The sequence below is a fragment of the Phalacrocorax carbo genome, chromosome 16, assembly GCF_963921805.1.
Source record: "Phalacrocorax carbo chromosome 16, bPhaCar2.1, whole genome shotgun sequence".
Lineage (NCBI taxonomy): Eukaryota > Metazoa > Chordata > Aves > Suliformes > Phalacrocoracidae > Phalacrocorax > Phalacrocorax carbo.
In genome coordinates this window covers 5,223,687-5,243,671 of record NC_087528.1, presented here as the reverse complement: position 1 = coordinate 5,243,671, position 19,985 = coordinate 5,223,687, and the positions used below count along the sequence as shown (strand labels likewise).

Below are 19,985 nucleotides of genomic sequence, written 5' to 3'. Positions count from 1 at the left end.
TTGTTTTTTCCTTTCCAGGTATCTAGAAAGGAAATAAAAAATCAGCCCTGCCTGAAGCTGATTTTTATGTTTTTAGAAGAAAGGGTGTTTTCTGCTCCAAAGAAAATCTTGGCTTTTCTTACTTTACACTTTCACACTGTAGAAGCCATGGCATGTGCCCTACTGCGTAAGACACAGAAGCTAGCTAGGTGGGCAGTATACAGTGCTAGGCAGGGCCCAAACTACTGCATGAAAACATTTTGAATCAAAGGTAGGAGACTGGAATGGATTTTGTGAAGTATTTCCTTTTAAGCTGAGTTAATCAAAACCAGGCCCGAACCTCTCTTCCTCAAGACCAGCCCATCCCTTGTGGAAACTTGCATTCTTCCAGCATACAAAAGATGCTCATAGTTGATGCATAAAAATGCAAAGTTGCTAGCTTATCAGAGTTCAAATAAATAATCACAAGTAGTTTATCTTTCATTCAAACTAAGCTTGAGTTGTTTTTACATGGTAATTGCACACAAGTATCTTATCAAGAAGTGAAATACTTGAATTCCACCTTACCTTTAGGACACCATAGCCTGGAGATTCCATAAAAAATGAAGGCAGTTGATTAAGTTTATTTTATTAGAAAAAAAATCTTAAGGTAGAGAGTTGATTTCAAAAGGAGGTAAGTTGTCTCCTATTGTTTTCTACTTTATATCTTTTAAATTATCCATGATTTTCCTAAAATAATAATACTTCATCAGGCCTGTTTCCAATATCTGTAGGTTCCCACTGTAATCTAGTTAGATTGAGATTGCCTTTATAAAGCAGTGAACAGATATACTTTTACGTTTTTATTTTAAAAATTTTAAAAAATTGTTTATTTTTACAAAAAAATGTACAGGAGTTGCTTAAACCATTGATACAAGAATACCACCCATTAAGATTTTAACAGCCACCACTACTCTTTCAGTAGCCCAGAATTATCAAATAAGAATGAAGTAAACTATAAAGATTATTATCTACAATGAAGAAGCTTAAAATAATTTACCGTTTTCATAAATATTTCTCATTCCTGGACATCTTTAAGACATTAAAAATATAAGATGAGAAGAGAAAGTACTAGAAAATGGCCTTCCTTATTATTACAGAAACATTGAGGTACCACTGCACAGCAACACTCTGACTCAGTTTGAGGAAGAGGAACAGCCCAACTGCAATATAAAGGTGGTTGAAACATTTCCAGTTAAAAAACCCTTAAACATCATCTTTATAAACTGAAAACATGAAGTTACATTTCATACAACAGAAATACTCAGAGTTGTAGCAGTGTCTCACAAATTTAATGTATAAAAACAGATTCAATCACAAATAATGTGGCTGAAGTCTTGGCAAATACAAAATGAAGTATAAAAATATAACACAATATACAAGACTAGAAGTAGTTAAATATTACTGAAACCAAAGTAACACTGGGATCATTTTTATTTACAAAATCTTGCCTAATCTCTGGGTCCACCTTGAGCTACAGTAATAATTTCTCTACCCTTTTAGGAGATTAACATGCAGATCTGACAGCTGTAAATAACAAAATGAAATTAATGTATACAAATATATGTACATCAAGGCACAGTGCCTTGTAAAGACTGTTACCCGGTCGTTATTGTGAGGAGCTGTTTTTAGTCATTCACGTTTTAGACAACTTGTCTCATCCTCTCCCCACCCCCTCCCACCCTGGGTTATTTAACAATTAACTGCAAATTTAGAAAGAAACAAGCTTATTTTAATAAAATGGTCTCAGAAAAAAGCAACTTTGCTGTGGAAGTTGTGACAGTCGGTCGTTACAAAAGGAGTTCTTGGTAATGGTACACAAATTACAAATAGTATGAAACAGTCCCCGTTAATTAGTTAGTGCATTTAATATGATAAATGCACTTATTGGACAAGCACCAAACAAACCACATTTCAGTTGTGGAAAGCAATATCATGACAATAGATATATACATTATTTTAAATACTTATAGAAATTTAATATACAAATGGCTCTGAATATACAATAAAATAATGTGGTTTCAAAAAAAAAAAAATCAAACTATGGTGAGAATACCACCATTAGGCACAAATTATTTCTGGTGTTAGCAACTTGAAGGGAAGTCCAAAGACAGCTTGTTTAGCATTTGTCTGGGTATTTCGAGATGAATCCCTTCAAGATAGTGCAAGAACCTATAAAAATAAAAGTAAAAGTGACTATAAGGGAACAAAGTTACTTCCAAATACAAGGCAATACTGTTGTTATTTAGCCAGGCAAACAACAACCTTTTTTGTCTAGATTTATTTGACAAAGTATTTTATTAACAATCTTATTTACCTTGTATATTGAAATATAGCAAGGGTTAGGAAAACCAACACACTTACCTTCTTTTAGTCCTCCCTTGCTCTTTAAGGTTCTCAGACCTACAGATACTGCGAAGAGCGGGGAGGTATTCAAGTACGCTGGCCTGCTTATTACCCAGGTTTAAAGGGCTTCTGGAAAATACAGTTGTGATGACTGCCAGCCTCTTCTGTGCTTTTTTGTGAATGCTAAAATGGAGAATGAAGCTTTATTGTTCATTATTCAACAATGTACAGTCCCTATTTTCTTCCTTTAAGATCAAGTCCACTGGTTTAAAACTCCATTAAGCATACTGATGTCCAAAACTGCATCCCAATGGATTAGATGCCTGCAACTTTTGACCAAGTGCTGCTTACACGCCACCAAAGCTGCACTCAGAGACAGAAGCGGGAGGGACAGTAGTTCGTTTGGCCAACATTCTTAGCTTAACTACGGAGTCTAATCTGGGGAAGTCTTCACAATCCAGTTATGTATGTGAAGGTTAGTATGTCCATTAGACAATGTAAGCATTTGTGGTCTTCCAAAAATAGTGTCACGAGATTGCTATTTGCCAGAATGTCACTATCGGATCCAGCGTGTTAACTCGTGACATACTGGCCAAACCTGGTCACAGGTTAGGTGGTTACCTCCATTTTGACACTGCTCCCCTGGGTGCTGACTTACAGAAATAAAGTTAAGCTATTTTCCTATTCAGACATCTGAATAGGTTTTATTCACCTGTTATGCCAATTTCACATATAACGACTTTTTTATGTTAAAAACAATCTTTCAGATCTACAGTTGCTAGCAGCAGTGTATTCTTTGATCTTTTGTAATGCATTAAAGGTTATTCTTCATTAGCATATGTCATTACCAAAAAATTGCAGTAACTTTGCTCTGAATTTTGTTAGGTCTTCGTCAAGCAACAACTACGCGTTTAATACAGACTCAATATGACCAGGCACTGGGTGAAAAATTTGCATGTCTAGTACTTGCAGAATCCATTTCAGTCCATCGGTCTTGAAAAAGCCATTCCTTTAGGTTTTTGTTCTTCTTTTGGTGTTTGTGGTGTTTGTTTGTTTGTTTCTAAAGTAAATGGAGCAGATGAAGGCTACCATTCCTGAATAACATTATAGGCAGGCTATTCAAATGAGAAAAGTCACTTTTCTCAGAGATTGCCAAGCAGTTAATTTAAGCTTATTTAACCAAAGTAAACAACATATTCCAGCATTTGAGACATACTGACAACATTCTTCTTGGTATGAATGTATATATGTAATATCTGAAACAGTCCTACACCCTGTGAAATGCTTTCCTTGACAAATAAGTGCATCATATTCCAGAAATATTAGCAGTCTTACCTTGAATCAGCCGACTGACTGAAGGAGACATAATTTCTTGTGTTTGAGATATGCAAAGTAAGTCCCTCCAGTTGGCCACTTTCAGGTGTTTTACTGGTACTCAAAGATGATTCCAAGTTTTGTGAAATATTAACAGAACATTTGTTATAACTGAGTGCTTCAATAGCTGCCTTTATTTCACTACAGCTCTGGGAACTCCACCAATCAGTATTTTCTATACTGAATTCATCACAAAGACCATTTTTGATTTTGCTATTTGTCCAATTAAATCCTTCATCTTTAGAAAACTCCAGTGGTTCCTTGGTGTTAGTGTTTAAACAGCAATCCAAGAAAGACATATTCTCCACAAATTCAGTCAGTGAATTCAAACACTGAAAGACAAGAACAGACCTTTTCTCATTTGCTGAGGTTTTAGTTTTAATTTCTTCTTCTTTTTTATTCATCAACAATTTTGATTCCTCTTTATTCACTTCACCACGTGATGTAGGACTATCCGATGGCAAAGTTATGAATTCAGCCGAATAGTTCAGTCCAGTATCAAATAAGTCACTATCATCCAATATATCAAGCCTTTTCCGGTTCTTTGTTTTCTTAGACTTTTTTCCAGGGCTACTCTTTCCGGAGCAGTAACTGTTAGTAGATCTGTTTTTTGAAGAAACTACAGTAGGCCTTTCAAGTATAGAGTTAGAGGCTTCAGATTGGTTTGAAAGAACTTGGACTGGTAAGGGAAGAATAAGTTCAAGATTACTATATATAAAATCCACTTTCTTCATCTGAAATTCTGTAAGAAGCTGCATCAATTTACTCCATTTCTCCATGGTTGTGATTTTGTGCTGCAAAATAATAATCGTGAACAATTAATATATAAAAATATTTTTAAAACCCCCAAGTTATTACAGAAAATCTCATACTCCTAGCTTTGCATTTATGAAGTGAGGGACTGTTTTGATTGCAGAAGACCGCCCCAGTTCAGATTTTTGCTTATCAACAACAGAATCCCCTACTTTCTACAACAAACCTTTTGATAAAGATTTGCTTCTAAGAAGATGCTATTTGTAGTGATGATTACATGCAATTATCCAACAAGCATTCAAAGTATTAGCTAGTCAACTACAAAAATACCTTAAGAAATGTAAACAAATCTTCTGAAGGCAACAGGATATTCTTAAGGCCAAGCAATGTCTCTACACAGCCTGTATCACATTTGGGGAACTCCTGAAGACATGCATCAGCTTGAGAAAACTCAATCTTGGAATCAGTGGTCTTTTCAGAATGAATTACATGATTTACTTTATTTGTCTCATCTCCTCCTGCACAAAGATAACACGCTTTACTTGAAAAGGAAAAACTGCATCACAAAATTGATTTTTCCCCTTTGCCTCAATTCCTTTTATAAAGGGTACTGTAACTGTCACCTCTTGCTGCATTTCTGAATGAATACAGCAACTGAAGTTACTCATCCCCACCCCCCATGCATTTCATTCCTTTAAGCGTCACCAACCTGCCCACTTTCCCTTCTCTGCAAGGAACCATTTGAAATAGTCTCTTCTTCCTTTTATGCCCCACTAGTCTCTCTCTGTTGCTTGCTTACACGCTGTCCCACTCACCCACACCTGTTGGGGATACTCCTCCTGTATCCTTTGGCACCAAGTTCTTGCCCTTGCTGCCCGCTTGCTAGCTGTCCAATTTTTCTCCTTTTTTCAGTTTTGCTTCTTCCAGGTGAATTATCTACAACTCAGCTAAATGGATAAAGTACTGCAAACTCTGAGTTGAAGGAAACTACTACTGGCTCCCTGCTCTGCGCAATTTTGCTACCATCCTGGTTTTGGCTGGGATAGAGTTAATGTTCTTCCTAGTAGCTGGTATAGTGCTGTGTTTTGGATTTAGTATGCTGTACTTAAGTGCTATACTATAATGTTGCTATAACACGCTGATGTTGTTGCTCAGTAGTGCTTACACCAAGTCAAGGGCTCTTCAGCTTCCCACGCTCTGCCGGGTACACGGAAGCTGGGAAGAAGAAGGGGCCATAGCTGGGACAGCTGACCCCGACTGGCCAAAGGGATATTCCATACCATATGACATCATGCTCAGGATATAAACTAGGGGAACGGTGGCTGGGGCCGCTGCTTAGGGACAGGCTGGGCATCAGTTGGCAGGTGGTGAGCAATTGCATTGTGCATCACTGGCTTTGTATATTCTTCTATCATTATTCTTATTATTACTATTACTATTTTATTTTATATCAGTTGTTAAACTGTCCTTATGTCAACCCACAAGTCTGGGTTTGGTTTTTTCCTTTTCTCTCCACTTCTACTCTTCCAATTCTCTCCCCCATCCCACCGAGGGGGCAGTGAGCGAGCGGCTAGGTGGTGCTCAGTTGCTGGCTAGGATTAAACCATGACAGCTACTCAGAAGAGGAAAGGGAGACAATTAAGTATCATAATGATGGGTAATAAACAGGTGCAATAAACCCCAAACTTTTAGTTCCTTATGCATATATACAAGGCTTTGAAATAGGCGAAAAAAAAACCACCCCAAACCCTACCCAAATGTTTAGGGGTCCTACAGAAAGTTACCAACTATTCATCCATGTTTAAGAATAGTTTGATTAAATCAAACCAATGTTAAGATGGAGATTTTTGTAATTAAATCAACCTACCACGATGTTCCAAACATTTGTCTTTCAAGCATCCACCTCCACTTCTAACCCAAAATTGCAAATAGAGAACACTTTGTCTGATATCACAGTTATTTGTGGTTAACAGAGCAGCTAAGTCTTTTACATCCGTTCGTAGATTCTCAGCCAGACACAGCACTTGAAGATAGCTAGCAGCATTTATCTAAACAGAAGTTAGACAAAGACCACTGAAAACAACTCTTACCAGACTCAACAGTCACACAGAAACAAATTATTCAATTTACGCTAGCAATAGATTTTTCCTTTTAATACAGAAGATAAGTTTATTAAATTACAGTTCCATTTAAACCTCTGTAGAAAAGCAGAATACTGTACCAAATCTAAACAGTCCACATCAGAGATTTAAATTAAACTTAGAAATTAAACTAATCAATAACAAACAAAACCACACATATTTTGGTTATGTTCCTGAAACCACATAAACCTTGCTTCTCATCACCAGTGAACAGGTTTTAGTGAGCTATATTAATTTTAAAGGTTTTTCTTTCTTTCTTTTACTCTGCAATTGTCTAGTAACCCAAAAGACTTTCAATTTCACATTAAGAAAATTCCCCTTCTGAAAAGTTAGTTCCTTTTGATTGTCATTTATTTAGGTTTTTCATATAATTCTTAGTTTTATTTGCTATACAGAATACTAGTGTTTACATTAAAGGAATAACCCATAGTATTCCTTGAATAGTTCCTGTACTTATTAATGAAGGAACCAATACTGGCATAGACAGCCTTCAGATCAAAACTATTAGATACATCACTTATGAAATTATTTACTACATCCTAAAAACTAAGTGAAGTGATGAAGTGATGTTCTTACGGCAATTCTCTCAAACAATAACTGCTTAGGAAAATAAATCTTCTAGGGTAGTAATAAAAATTCTACATGGAAAGATAAATATACCCTACACATCCTTGCACAGAATCCTTTACACGGAAAAATAGTCTTCTGATGAAACAGATATATTACATCAGATAAAGATAAACCTACACCAACATTTAAATTTCAAACTTACATGAGCTGAAAATTACTTGCTTAGGACATATCCGCGTTTCCAAACACAGACTTACCAAGGAAGGGGTACTAAAGTTGATCTCTTCAAAACAGCCATCAAACGTTAAGCTGAATGTTGGATCTATATAAAGAGGTATCAGTGAACTGTCATGACATTATGTTCAACACTAATTATTTTCTTGACCCATTAGAGCAGCCAGTATCTTTACTGAAATATTAAAATACTCACTTTATAGTCTCCACTCATTTAATATTAAATTTAGGAACTGTATTCAACCATCACCATTTAAACCATCTTATTAAGAGAGGCTCTTCTGTCTGTAAAGCCTAATTACTGCAACAAACACTACTCACCATTGGTAGTAAGAATTACAGGTCTCTTTGCAGTTGCCATGAATGTCTTTATCGCACTTAGAAATCCTGCATCTTCGTCAAATATTATATCTACCTACAGACAGCAAATGAAGTGTAAAATTCCAGTAGCTTTAACAATAGCTACAAGCTGTGAATGCAGTCATACTGCAGTGACTGAGTGAGACTTAATGCAGGTTTCTTGAACATGCATGGGCAATTGGAGCATACACACTTCAGGCCAAGCTCACTTGTTAGCACACAACACTTTGATCAGAGTCTTCTGTGCTGAAGCTTACAAAAACCACAGGCTGCCTGAGGTTACAAGAGACCTCAGGAGGTCACCGTGTCCAACCCCCTGCTCAAGTTGGGTCATCTACAACAGGTCACCCAGGACCATGTCCAGGTGGCTTTTGAAGTTTGCTTTTTTTCTTTTTAATAGAATTGCACCAGTGATTTGTAAATCAACCCACAGTTGGCAACAGTGCTATACCTCCTTTATGTACTTCAAATTGCATTCTTGGCTGCAATTTTGTATTTTTAATTTAAGACTCCAGGACATTTTTAGGCAAGAGGTTAAAGAAAAGAATTTAACGTGGGCTTAGATATTGTAATTACTGGGTGTTAATGGTGACTTTTAAAGTGTCTCAGTGCATTTATGTAGTGTAAAATTATAAACACAGCCTTTTGGCATAATCAAAGGAATTAAATTAGCAGAATCCTGCAAACTGTTCCAACAGTGAACAACTGCTGATTGATGATAGTTTTTTATTTTGTTTTAAATAATGATCCATAGTTAAAAACGTACTCATGCGGATGAAATCATTAAACCCCAAATTAATTTTTAAGAAGCTGATAATCCTCACACTTGAATCTACCTAGAAGTCTCAAGGAGGAAGAGAAAAAAGTTAAAATCTTTAAACATAATGAAAGAACATATTGCTCTCATCAGTATATTTCACGTGAATTTTACCTCTTCAAAAAGAATGAGGGATGTTGCACTTTTTCTGTTGTGTTCTCCTCCTTCTACTTCTTTGTTTATTGACTTAACTGGAGCATCTTTCTTTTCTTCACATGATTTCTGAGTATTTGCTGCAGATGGGCAAAGAATTGAGCAGGAAGTAAAGGACTGAAACCATTTGACATGCATTCTAGACACTGGTTTCAAAAACACCCCATGTCTAAAGTGCTTAAGAAAATCTACACTGACACAAACTTAGAAATCTGACCCACATCCAATGTCTCCTGTTTAAAAAATATTGCAACAAATTTGTTGGGAATTCAGTGGTTGGTGAAGAGCTGACTATTTATAGAATTAATTCTGCACCTAACCTGTTTGTGACCTATGATGTCTCGGGGGCATGGAGTGGATATGTCCTTCAAGGCGGTGCAATATGACTGCCTGAAGAGACAAGGACTAGACCTGATTGCCCCAATTCAGCCCAGCACTTTGCTCATGCATTCCTCTGTATTGTCTGTGCAAAAATACTCATTGTCCAAATATACTATTTCCTTTCTACAAACCTGTCTGAGACTTCCTGATCCCATGAAACATTTAGAAATATATCTTCCATGACAACCACCTAGCACAATGACCATTCCACACCAACCTGAAACAGGTGCTGAGGTAATCTAAACACTGAGGTGTGTTTTTCTAGAGACAGACTTTAATTTATATTCTTTTACCTAAACGCTCTGAAAAAACCCCAAACACAAACAAACCCAAACAACTACGGGAAGCCTGCTGAACTTCAGATAGTCTGTACCCTAGTTAACTCTCCTGTAACACAGATTAATGACTATTTTCTATGGAGTTAAGTATCTGAGATGCATTAAGTAACTCTTACTGGCAGTTGGTGTGTCATAAGTGTGCTCTATTCTCTCCACACACTAGCACTTCCATCTCCAATGGTAACTAATTATTAAATAGTGATACATACCTTTATTTTTTTCTTGAGATGTTACTACTCCATCATTCCCTTTACATTTGGAAGAAATTTTGAAATAGTTTGCAAGTGTTTTAGGGGGCAAGCTTCGTTTTAATCCTCCTCCTTTTGGTGACAGCGGAGGCTTTCTTGGTGAAATAACTTTCTTTGGAGAATACATTTTTTCTGCAAGATACGTTTTATATTAACTTAAGCTAGAAACGTAATGTCAAACTGACATTTCTCAGGCAGATTTAGAGCAAATCCCAGTTTTGTATCTAGTACAGACAGGTTTACTGTGCTGATTTCTGCTTATTTTACTTCACTCCTGTTCTAAGGAACGCTTTCCATTCAACTTTCTATTCAAGTGCCATAGCACTTACTCCACCATTACAGAAATAACTTAAGATAATCAAGAGTCAGTCTTTTGATAAAGCCATTATTTAATTTGGGATGTAGTTGTGTTAACCAACAGAACTTTTCTTATTATTATGGCTAGATAAAGATAGCAAATTTCAGTTTCTTTAAACAACTGATGTCTAAAAATTGTTTTGGGAACTTAGTTCCTAAAACCCAAAACATAAAAAAAAAACAAACAACAAACACCAAAGCCAAAAAGGCCCCCCAAACCCCCAAACAAGAAAACCTCAGATATAACCATGAAACTTACTTGGTGACTTGGCACTGCTACAACTGTTAAAAAAGCAAGGCTTATGTGCATTAACGCCTTTCTTGTCCACTTGATGAGACTGAGTAGCTTCTTTTAGTTGAGACAGTATCTGTCTACCGCTACGCTGGCAAGAGGCATTAACTTCAAATATCTGCAATGGTATTTAATTTACATGAAAAAAATTTTAGACATCTTATATTAAGAATGCTTTCATATCACTAGTCACAAATAAGAAAAATAGCACTGAGGAAAGGACTCCACAAACCTTAAAACCAAGCTCCTGAGCACAAGCATATACCGCAGCAGTTTTCCCCACTCCTGGTGGGCCTGTTATCAGAACTGTATTGCAAAGGGTAGTCTCTTCTTCAATCTCTGATTTATTATCTTTAAAGTCAAGACTGTCCAAAGAACCTGTTGAATTATTTAAGAGAAAAGAAAGGACTCATGTCATTTTTATGCCAATGTTAACAAAGAGAAGCTATATATATTATTTTTAATTCTATCAGCACCTTCATGCTCTTTGTCCTCCTTTTCCCCTTTCTGAGTTCTTTTTTCTTCCCAATCAGCTCTTTTTTTCCATTCTTTTAACCAGCTATAAAAGGAACGAACAGAACAAAAAATAAAAATTACTGCTAAATAAAATGAATCAAATTCAGATGGAACACAACATAAAACTAGGGAACATCAGCCACTTGTCATTCCTCTCAGAAACTTATAAAGTACTTTTAGATTAAAAAAAATTGTTCAGGGTGTTTGATTCTTTTGTAAAAAAGGATTCCTTCTTCATTCTCCAATCGATTAGCTGATTGGTATAGAGAAAAGTCACTTGGTAAACTACTGTGGAAAATGCTATCTCATTCATAGTTTAGTGTTGTTTTTTCAATGGATCTTTAAATTATACATAGAAGCCACAACAATAACTTAAACCCATACAGAAAAATTAACTGAAAGCACAATATATTAGATGCACTTGAGCACTAAGTTACTGTCAAAAGCAGAGGCAGTGCATTGAGATCAGGATCAGGCACACTTGTAGGGAAGAGTAGGCAAGTACTGGTAACTTGCTACCTCTCATTCATAGTGCGTAAGCTTAAACAACCTGACAAAAAACAATTTTTGCTAAAATTGTACGGACATTAGTTACTTAAGTATTTCATTTTATCCCACAGCCTAATGTAGCAATTCATGTGTGCTTTTGTTTTGTACCATCCCAAGGTATTACTGTAAAAGAAACTATGACCAAAAGATCATTCACACCAACTGACAATTTGTTTCTGCAACTTTTTCAAAGTAAACCAAAATAAAAGCCACATACACCCTGCAAGCATTATTCATGCATAGTGTAAAACAATTGACTTCGCTTTTTTCAGCATAATCAAGTAATACGATGTTTTGAGTTATTTTAAGAATGGATCCACGCTCCCAATTCTGACCTGTGTAGCCTTTCAATTTCTTTCTTGTTCCCTACAAGTTCACTGGAATCTTGAGGCTGGTATTTTTCTGTCCAGAGCACGTCTTCCTTTTCAACACCTACAGAAAAAATATTATCCATTTTTAAATAGTTCTTCATGCAAAGGACTCGATCAAGTCTAGTAGAATATTAAGACTAGATATGATATTTGCCTCACAGAGGAAAGCTGACGTACGTCATATATACGTTCCCTCAATGCAAAGAGAATTAAAATCGGGCAGGAAATGAAGGTACCTGAAAGTGCATTTGGCTCTGATAAATATTCAGTGTTTTCTGTTGTAACATCTGGTTGCTGGGTCTTGTTTTTTCCTAAATGCGTGGCTTGTCCTTTCTCTGCTTGTTTTCCTCCAGACACAGGAGAAATAAGGTTCCTGGAAACTCTGGATTTTATTTCAATCTCTGTACCTTCAGTTTGTTTTCTTCTTTTTGATTTGTGGTCTTCTGTTTCTTTCCTTTTCCTCTTAGTTTCCTTCCAATTGTCAGAACGTTTCTGATTTACCTCAGAATTTGCAGTGCCATCTCTACTCTCTAAGAAAAAAAAAAAATTACATCCTTTTAAAATTTCAAGCTACACCCATTATAACCGTACATTTGTTTAAGCCGTAATTGAAGAATTTTGTCAAAATGACCTAAAATGTGAGGACCAATTTATTTCCAACAACAGTATTCCTTCACTGACATATTTCTGGAAATTCCAAGTTGCCATTTTATGCCAGAGAGAGTGAGAGTGAGTTTATTTTTCTCTATGTAGATTACTAACCTTGTATGCTGTTTTCAAAAACCATCCGTTCCATTTGCCTTTTCATAAACTTGTAGAAGTATTCTCTCACAGGAAATTGAGAATTAGGAGACATGATCTCATCTAGTAAATCTTCCCTGAATATATCAGGAAAAACCGGTCGGTGGCCAGAGAGCTGTAATACACACACACACACAAAATTACTTGAAAACATTACACAGAATAACAGTGACAGCTTTGCATAATTTAAATTGGTAGCTGTCCTGTTATCTCAGAGATTACCAGAAAGCCTTGAGAACTGTCCAATGTTACAATGCAGAATGGGTAAATCACACACAAGGGGAAGGAAAAAGCAATTTGTTTTCTTTTCATTTTTCTTGTAACACAAGAAAAGTACTAACCACAGGTGCAGGACAGTTTCCAGTTAGTTTTGTGTTCACAGTAGAAAATTCACCAAGTGAGAGAGTAATTTTTGTGATGTTAGTTACTTCGGTATTCAGTTTTCTTAGCTTAGTTAATAAAGGACATGATGGTGATTTCAATTTCCACATTGGATAACCTACAAAAGAATCCCCACCCAAAACAAAACAAGAAGAAACTTTAGTTAACAGAGGTACCGTCACAGACAAAAGCATCCTAGAGTAGATAAGAGTAAATGCTTTTAACTACGGCTTTATCATGTCCAAGCCAAGCTTATTTAACTTACACTGCATCAACTTTTTATCTTTATTAGTTCCACCTTCCACAAGCAGAACCAATTTGCACATTTTTGCCTACAACATTTCTCCAGTAAGTTGCTCCTGGGCTCTGCTTGCTCCAAATAACAACCTGTGGCCTCACTGGGTCCCTGTAGGACAGATGTTCACCAGGGATTACGTTCGTTTGTTTGTTGGTTGGTTTGCAAATATGACCTCTGTTAAGTGCTATTCCACCTTCGGCTTTTCCGTCATGCCCTTGATAAGGACATTGCAGCACACTCCCTCAGTGGAAAGAAATGGGCTGTTCTTTTCTCTTTTGAGAAATATTTGCCTTTGTCAGAAGGAATTGGTTTCTGCCCCAATCAGTCCAACATGATCTTTATTCTCCAAACTGGAACTTGATAGTCTAACTTTTTTGACTAAATATTAAGAATTTTGCATCCTCACCCATAAACGTATACGTTACTTTAGCACCAATTTGTAAATTTTATATTCCAAACTATCTCACTTGAAGCTTGTAAGTAGGAAACTGCCAGTTATTCCAGTCGTTAACAGTAAGTTCAAGTTTTTTCTTTTCTGCACAGATTTACTAGAAACTATTATATACATTTACACAGTGGCTGAACAAAAGCTTACAGTCATCCTTTTGCTGTACATGGACAACAGTCTTAAAACATGAACTTGCAAGAGAGTACGCTTCCATTGCTGCTGCTTTCTTTGCAATCTGTCTTTTCAGTGACTCTGGCAATCCACTCATCAAGAATTCACGTTTTGCTCTGAACTGATCATCATCGTGAGAATTTTCAGATGCATCTTGGCTTCAGTGAAAATAGAAATGGAAAAAAAAAATAAAATCATTAGAACTACCAGCTCCGTAAGGCTTACAAGAGAATTTAATCACATTCACTTCTACACACAAGCTAGAAATAGTCTGGAACAACTGCTAAAATTAAATTAATTTAGTAAATTTACATTTAAATTTTGTGTTAGAGATTTTAATGGGAAAAAAATCCTCTTTGGGTTTGTATTTTTATATAGGTTTTTTTTTTAATCATCGACTATTTTTCCAACCATCTAGAATGGCTCAACAATGGTTGAGGAACTCTCAAAAAATATCCCAAAATTTTGCAAGCAGATTAACATATTGATCAGTATAAAACCCATGAACATTTATACCGCATTTCAAAAAGTGTATTTAAATTTGTAAAATGAGAGGATGTTGAAGTAACCTTAAAATATATTTTGATTCTTAAGCAACTATAATCTTGAAAACTGACCTGCTTTCATCAAAGATCACAACTGGTTCACCTGCAGAGTTTTGAGCATTTCTGCCTAAGCAGGAAGGTGGATATCCCACTTTTCCTTTAAAAAAAAGAAAATCATTACTAGATTAGCACCAATACAGGATTCTAACCTTGCTTCTCTGTTCATTATCTGTATGCTCCATTTAATAACATTAAGGAATCTCCTTTTCTTAAGGGAAAGCTAAGTATTTTAACAAAATTGATTAAAGTTTTATTTCTAGTTATTTCATCATTACAGACATAATTTTCTGTAACATTAAAAAAAATCCCCCAAACCTTAAAATAGAAGGCAACAAAGCACGGTATACTATTGGCAGATTTTCAAACAGAGTTTTCCCTGAATGAAGAAAAATCAAAGCAGCGCATGTAAATAACCTCTACACTATTAACTCATATCATAAAACTAAAAGGTATATTTTGGAATAGTATACCAAAAAAAAAGAAAAGATGAATGTCCTGCAAAGGCAGATTTATAAAATTAAGTTACAATAGTCAATAACTGTAATAAAAATTAAAACACGTTCAGTAAAACCCAATTACCATTTGACTTTTTCGCAATCTTCAAGTTTCTAGACTTTTTCCCCAAAACATCATTTAAGCTCCGAAGATTCTTTTGCTTCACATTCTGCACTGTAGTAGAGGCATTACTCGGGCTTGAATCTAAAATTATTACTGATTCCTAGAGGGCAAGCAAATAAGAAAGGAAACACAACTTTTCCTCCATTATTAACAATACAATATAGTGATCAGTACTGAGAAAACTGAAGAAACTGCTAGAGCGCTTAGAGGTTAGCAAAGGTAATTTGAAGATTATACAGTACTTTTATGACTGCTGTCTACAGATAAATAGTATATAGAATAAGATCTCCAATACATAAACAAAGGCCAGAATTACTCTTGGCTCAATTCAAACGTCTAAACCATACACATTTGGAACAAGACACCTTGCTGCCCATTAAGAAAGAGGAACAGTCACTTCAGAAGTGTGACCACCTGCTGCATTTCATACATCTGCATCGGGCTTTCCCGTCTATGCCTGGCAGTTATTTTACTATTTGACATTTACTACACCATTGCATAGAAATCTACTGTATTTGATTCTTCAAAAGAACATTTTTGTTCCTCAAATAAATCATAAAAACATCAAAATAAATTTTTCCCCTACAGAGCATACAGGCTTACTTCATCTTCTTGTAGTTTCTTCTGTTCAGCAAGAGCTCGCTGTCGAGATGAGCGCCTCACGGGAGTTGCTAAGTCTTCATTAATCTTTGATCTATTTTGCCGTATAGCCTTTGCTTTTTCAATCAGCTGTTTCGCTTTGGATATATTTTTAGAAGTAGAACTTGTCTGTTAATAAAGTACAAGAGAACCAAAGTACCTAGCAATTAATTGCAATATATTTGGTAAGTATTTAACATATAATTTTTCACATTTTACAAATTTTTTATTTGATTTTTAGAAAATTTTATTGGTATCAAAAAGAAAATGGAAGAATGGAAAGGAGAAGCAAACCAAGATGACATAAATACTTTTCAAAAGGGAGCAAGAGCCCTAGAAGGGGATTCTCCAATGTATCCACAGAACAAATGAACTATGGGCAGCGACATTCTTAAGCATAAGCTGTTCTGCTGTACCCAAACACTATGTCTCATCCAGAGAACCTGCAGAACATGAGCATACTATTTTACTGGATTTTTCAGTTATAAAAAATATATTTACACTAATAAAATATATCTTAAAATCTAAGGTACAATAGTTTCTTGTACAGTTATCTCAAATTCTATCACAAATCACAGTAATATTCTCTTTCCGTAGGGCATCTGAGAACTGTCATATTGTATTACATTAGACTATCACATAATACTGAATATTAACACAATTACATGCATATAATAATTGAGAAAATACTGAAACACAAAGTCATACATAAATTACCTTTCTATTTTTGGAGTTAAACTCTTCATTTTTCATTGTTTCAGCTTTATTTGATTTTGTAGTCTCACTTATACGTGTAAACCTCATTCTAATAAGGGAAAAAAAGTATTATGAATTATTACTGTTTAATAAAGGGAAATCTCTCTCAATCTCATTTTCAAAAGCCTTTAAAAATACAGTGCTGCAAACAGAAGCAACCCCCCAACTGGTGGTGTTCTTTTGTTGTGTGGTTTTTTTTTCTTTATTATTTTATTTTAAATGTCTTTAGTGCAAGCACATTTATAAAGGCAACTCTGGTTCTTCTGTATTATTATCCAACGTGACCAGTATTCAGGCAGCTTTGGTATGCATTCCAATCAATTTATAATTACATCTTAGTCTCAAAATACTTGCAGAAACACAAAGCAAAAAGGTGTACTCCAAAATGCTTACCTTATTGGGCTGTTGCCCTCAGAGGGCACTGTAATCACCTCAGCTTTATAGACATTACTTTTCTTCAGGGATGGCTTGCTTGCTTTTGGTGTAGAAGTCTGAAATGGACAGCCACTTAATTCATCTTCAGAAAAGGTATTTCTAAGCCTGTATTTTTTAGGTGTAGTATTTTTTGATGTCTTGATTTTCTTCTGCCTTAAACTCCTCCTTAACTCATTCACTTTTAGACTTGAAATTCTCACATCTAAGGTGTTTTCCTTAGTAAGAACACTAGCTTCTGAATCCTCATCTTCATTATAATTGCTAGTATTTGAGACATTTGTTTCCTTCGTTTCTGAAGCCTTCCTTCTTCTGTTTCCTTTTTTCTGAACGCTTTTAGGTCTTTTGGTTTTAGTTCTATTGTTTTCAGAACTAGAATGTGTATATTTGTCCAGATAATCTTCTGCTACTCCACTGTCTAATCCTTTATTTGAAGCAATGTCATCTTCAGGTACTTTTTCTTTTGAAGACTTTCCAGTGGCTTGCTTCTGTTTTCCAGGTGCCTTTTTAATGCCACTTTTTATTATGTCCGATGTTGGTTGTCTAAATGCCTTCATAAACTGATGCCTTTCTTCCAGAGTACATTTTGGCTTCAAAGAATCTGACCCTCCAGTCTCTAGTACAGCTAACTCCAATTCTTCTTCCTCAATAACTACATTAGATTTCCTTTTCTGAGTAACCTGTTCAGTTTGTTCACTGTCCAAGAGGGGCAGGCTACTTTCTTTTTCCCCTACACATCCTTTCTTATTCAGAAAAATAGAAGCTATTTTCCTAGAGCCTTTTTGCTCCTTATGTAAAGGAGCTAATTTCAGGGGAATAGAATGAACTTGTGCGAGGACAGTTACTGTTCTAAGGGGTAGCTGTTGAGATTCCTCACACTTTTCTGCATCGCTAATACTCTCACTTTTGTCCATTTCATTTGCTATAGCAGAATTGTCCATTGATGGCTTTGTGTCTTCTTCAACATGATCTACATTATTTTCTACCTGACTCTTCAAGAAGTCCTCAAATGATACCGTTATTATACTATTATTTACCTGTGAAGCCTTATCATCCATATGAACTTCAAAACTGGAATCACTAATAGTAGCGCCACACTCTGCTGCTGTAGGAGATGCCGTGTTTTCGTTACCTTCACTTTCCTTTTTACACTTTTCATTCAGCTGGTTTTCAGATGAAAAGCTTTCAGACAAATCCATATTTACTTTGTGCTTCCTTTTCCTTGATTTTCTTATCTTATTTTTTGTTCCATTTATTTCAGAACCAACTTTCTTTGCGTTTTTTCTGTGTTTGACAGCATTTGAGAAGTTCTCTCTTTGCACGTTATCTTCTGCTAGTTCTGTTACGCATTTTTGGTGAACTGAATTACAATTAGCAATAAAATCATTACTGCCTTGCTCTAGTCCTGTTGTTTCTCTTCTGTCATCACTGCTAATTTTTATTGCATATTGATTCTCACATTCTTTCATCTCTCTTAGTTTATTATTTAAATTAACTCTCTTCCCTTTCCTCTTCTGCTTTAAAGGTGGTTTAAAAGGTAACTTACAGTCTTTGTCATCACCATCCAAGTGTGTTTTATTTTCTCCAGCTACAACTGGTAATGTAGCTTTCTCAGTTACAGCTGTCTTTTTAAAATAATCCAATATATTGTTGGGTTTTGGTGGTGACGACACTTTATCCATCGGTTTTGCTAATGGTGAAAAATATCTTGTGATTGTTTTTACAGAATTATCTTCCTCTCGCCGTTTCTTGCATGGCTATAAAAGAATTCAACATTAATCTTAGTTTTTAAAAACTTAAGATGACTCAATATGGTAATACAAAGCTGTTCGGTATCTGCACTTTATATTAGTGACACTACCACTTTTTCAGATAATTAAAAAGTCATGTCAATGTGCTAAGACTGTGTGCACATCAACTTTACCTCCATGTTTTCAAAAACCATTTAAGCTTGAAATAAAGAGTCTGCCACTTCAAATAAATAAAAATCCCATTCTGAACTTTTGAGACCGCCAAAACTGAAAGTGACCACAAGGTCTTCAGGACAGCCCTGCAGAGATTTTCTAACGCCAGGGTTCAGGAAGCCTACTTTGGTTCAGATGATTGACCTACTGGTTACCTTGGGAGGTCCACCAGAGCGTTTGTAGAGCACTGAACAGAAAATTCCAACATCACTTAAAGATGTATGACCCTACCGTAAACACCTAGCATCCCTGAAGAAGAAACTATACCTTTTAAAACACTTAAAGAAAATGAAGATAATTAATATCTCATATGATAACTCAAAATACAAAAGAGATTTTATTTGTACAACTCCAAGAAAGAAGGCTCACAAAGGCTCTCCTAATTTGTCACAAACCAAACTAATCTGAAATCAGACGGTCTGAAACAACTGAAAAACCTCTTTTCTAAAGCTACTGAGGGCCCCCCGAGCCGCCTCGGGAAGGTATTTCATGACAGCTTGGCCCGGGGGCTGCAGAGCCGGGCACCGGGCAGGGCAGGGCAGGCGCCCCGGGCACCGGGCAGGGCAGCCGCCCCGCAGCGCCCTGGCGTCCCCCCGTTACACCGGGGGCGCCGGGTCAGGAGCGAAGGACAAAGGGGCGCCCCTGCCCCGTCCGGCCGCCCCCCCCGAGCCCGCCGTCACCAGCCCCCTCTCCCCTCTTCCCAGCCCGGCGCGGCGCCCCTGCCCGCCTTCCTCCGCCGCCTCCTCCACACCTGAGCATCGACGTCCTTCCCGGGGAGGGAGGCGGCCGCCGCGGCCACGGCGACCCTGCCCACCATGCCCCGGGCGCTGGCGGGGAGCGGAGCCCTCAGCCGCGGGGGGAGGCGCGCCCGAGCGCCATGGAGCGCAGCGGAGCGGAGCGACCCCGCCCGGCCCGGCCACCGCCGCCTGACAGGAGCGGGAGCCGCAACAGGCAGAAAGGCGCGCGCGGGACAAGATTCGGACCTCCGCGCGGAAGGGGGCGGTGCTACCACACTCACACGTGACCCACCCGCCCTGCCAACCACCGCCAGCTT

The 19,985-nt window shown here is 36.9% G+C and overlaps 1 protein-coding gene across 1 annotated transcript; it reads right to left on the bottom strand.

Moving 5' to 3' along the window:
• Window positions 1–1,288: 1,288 nt before the first annotated feature.
• On the bottom strand, window positions 1,289–19,947 carry ATAD5 (ATPase family AAA domain containing 5). Its single transcript, XM_064467046.1, has 23 exons — window positions 19,683–19,947; window positions 16,929–18,724; window positions 16,497–16,584; window positions 15,744–15,908; window positions 15,102–15,240; window positions 14,535–14,619; window positions 13,894–14,075; window positions 12,961–13,118; window positions 12,581–12,734; window positions 12,055–12,348; window positions 11,783–11,879; window positions 10,859–10,941; window positions 10,615–10,760; window positions 10,350–10,500; window positions 9,695–9,865; window positions 8,728–8,846; window positions 7,758–7,851; window positions 7,460–7,524; window positions 6,359–6,539; window positions 4,822–5,009; window positions 3,700–4,532; window positions 2,383–2,547; window positions 1,289–2,190 (listed from the first exon to the last, which is right to left on the bottom strand). The coding sequence occupies exons 1-23, from the start codon at window positions 19,746–19,748 to the stop codon at window positions 2,103–2,105; spliced, it is 5,508 nt and encodes a 1,835-aa protein (XP_064323116.1). The 5' UTR covers window positions 19,749–19,947; the 3' UTR covers window positions 1,289–2,102.
• Between the last annotated feature and the right edge of the window lie 38 nt (window positions 19,948–19,985).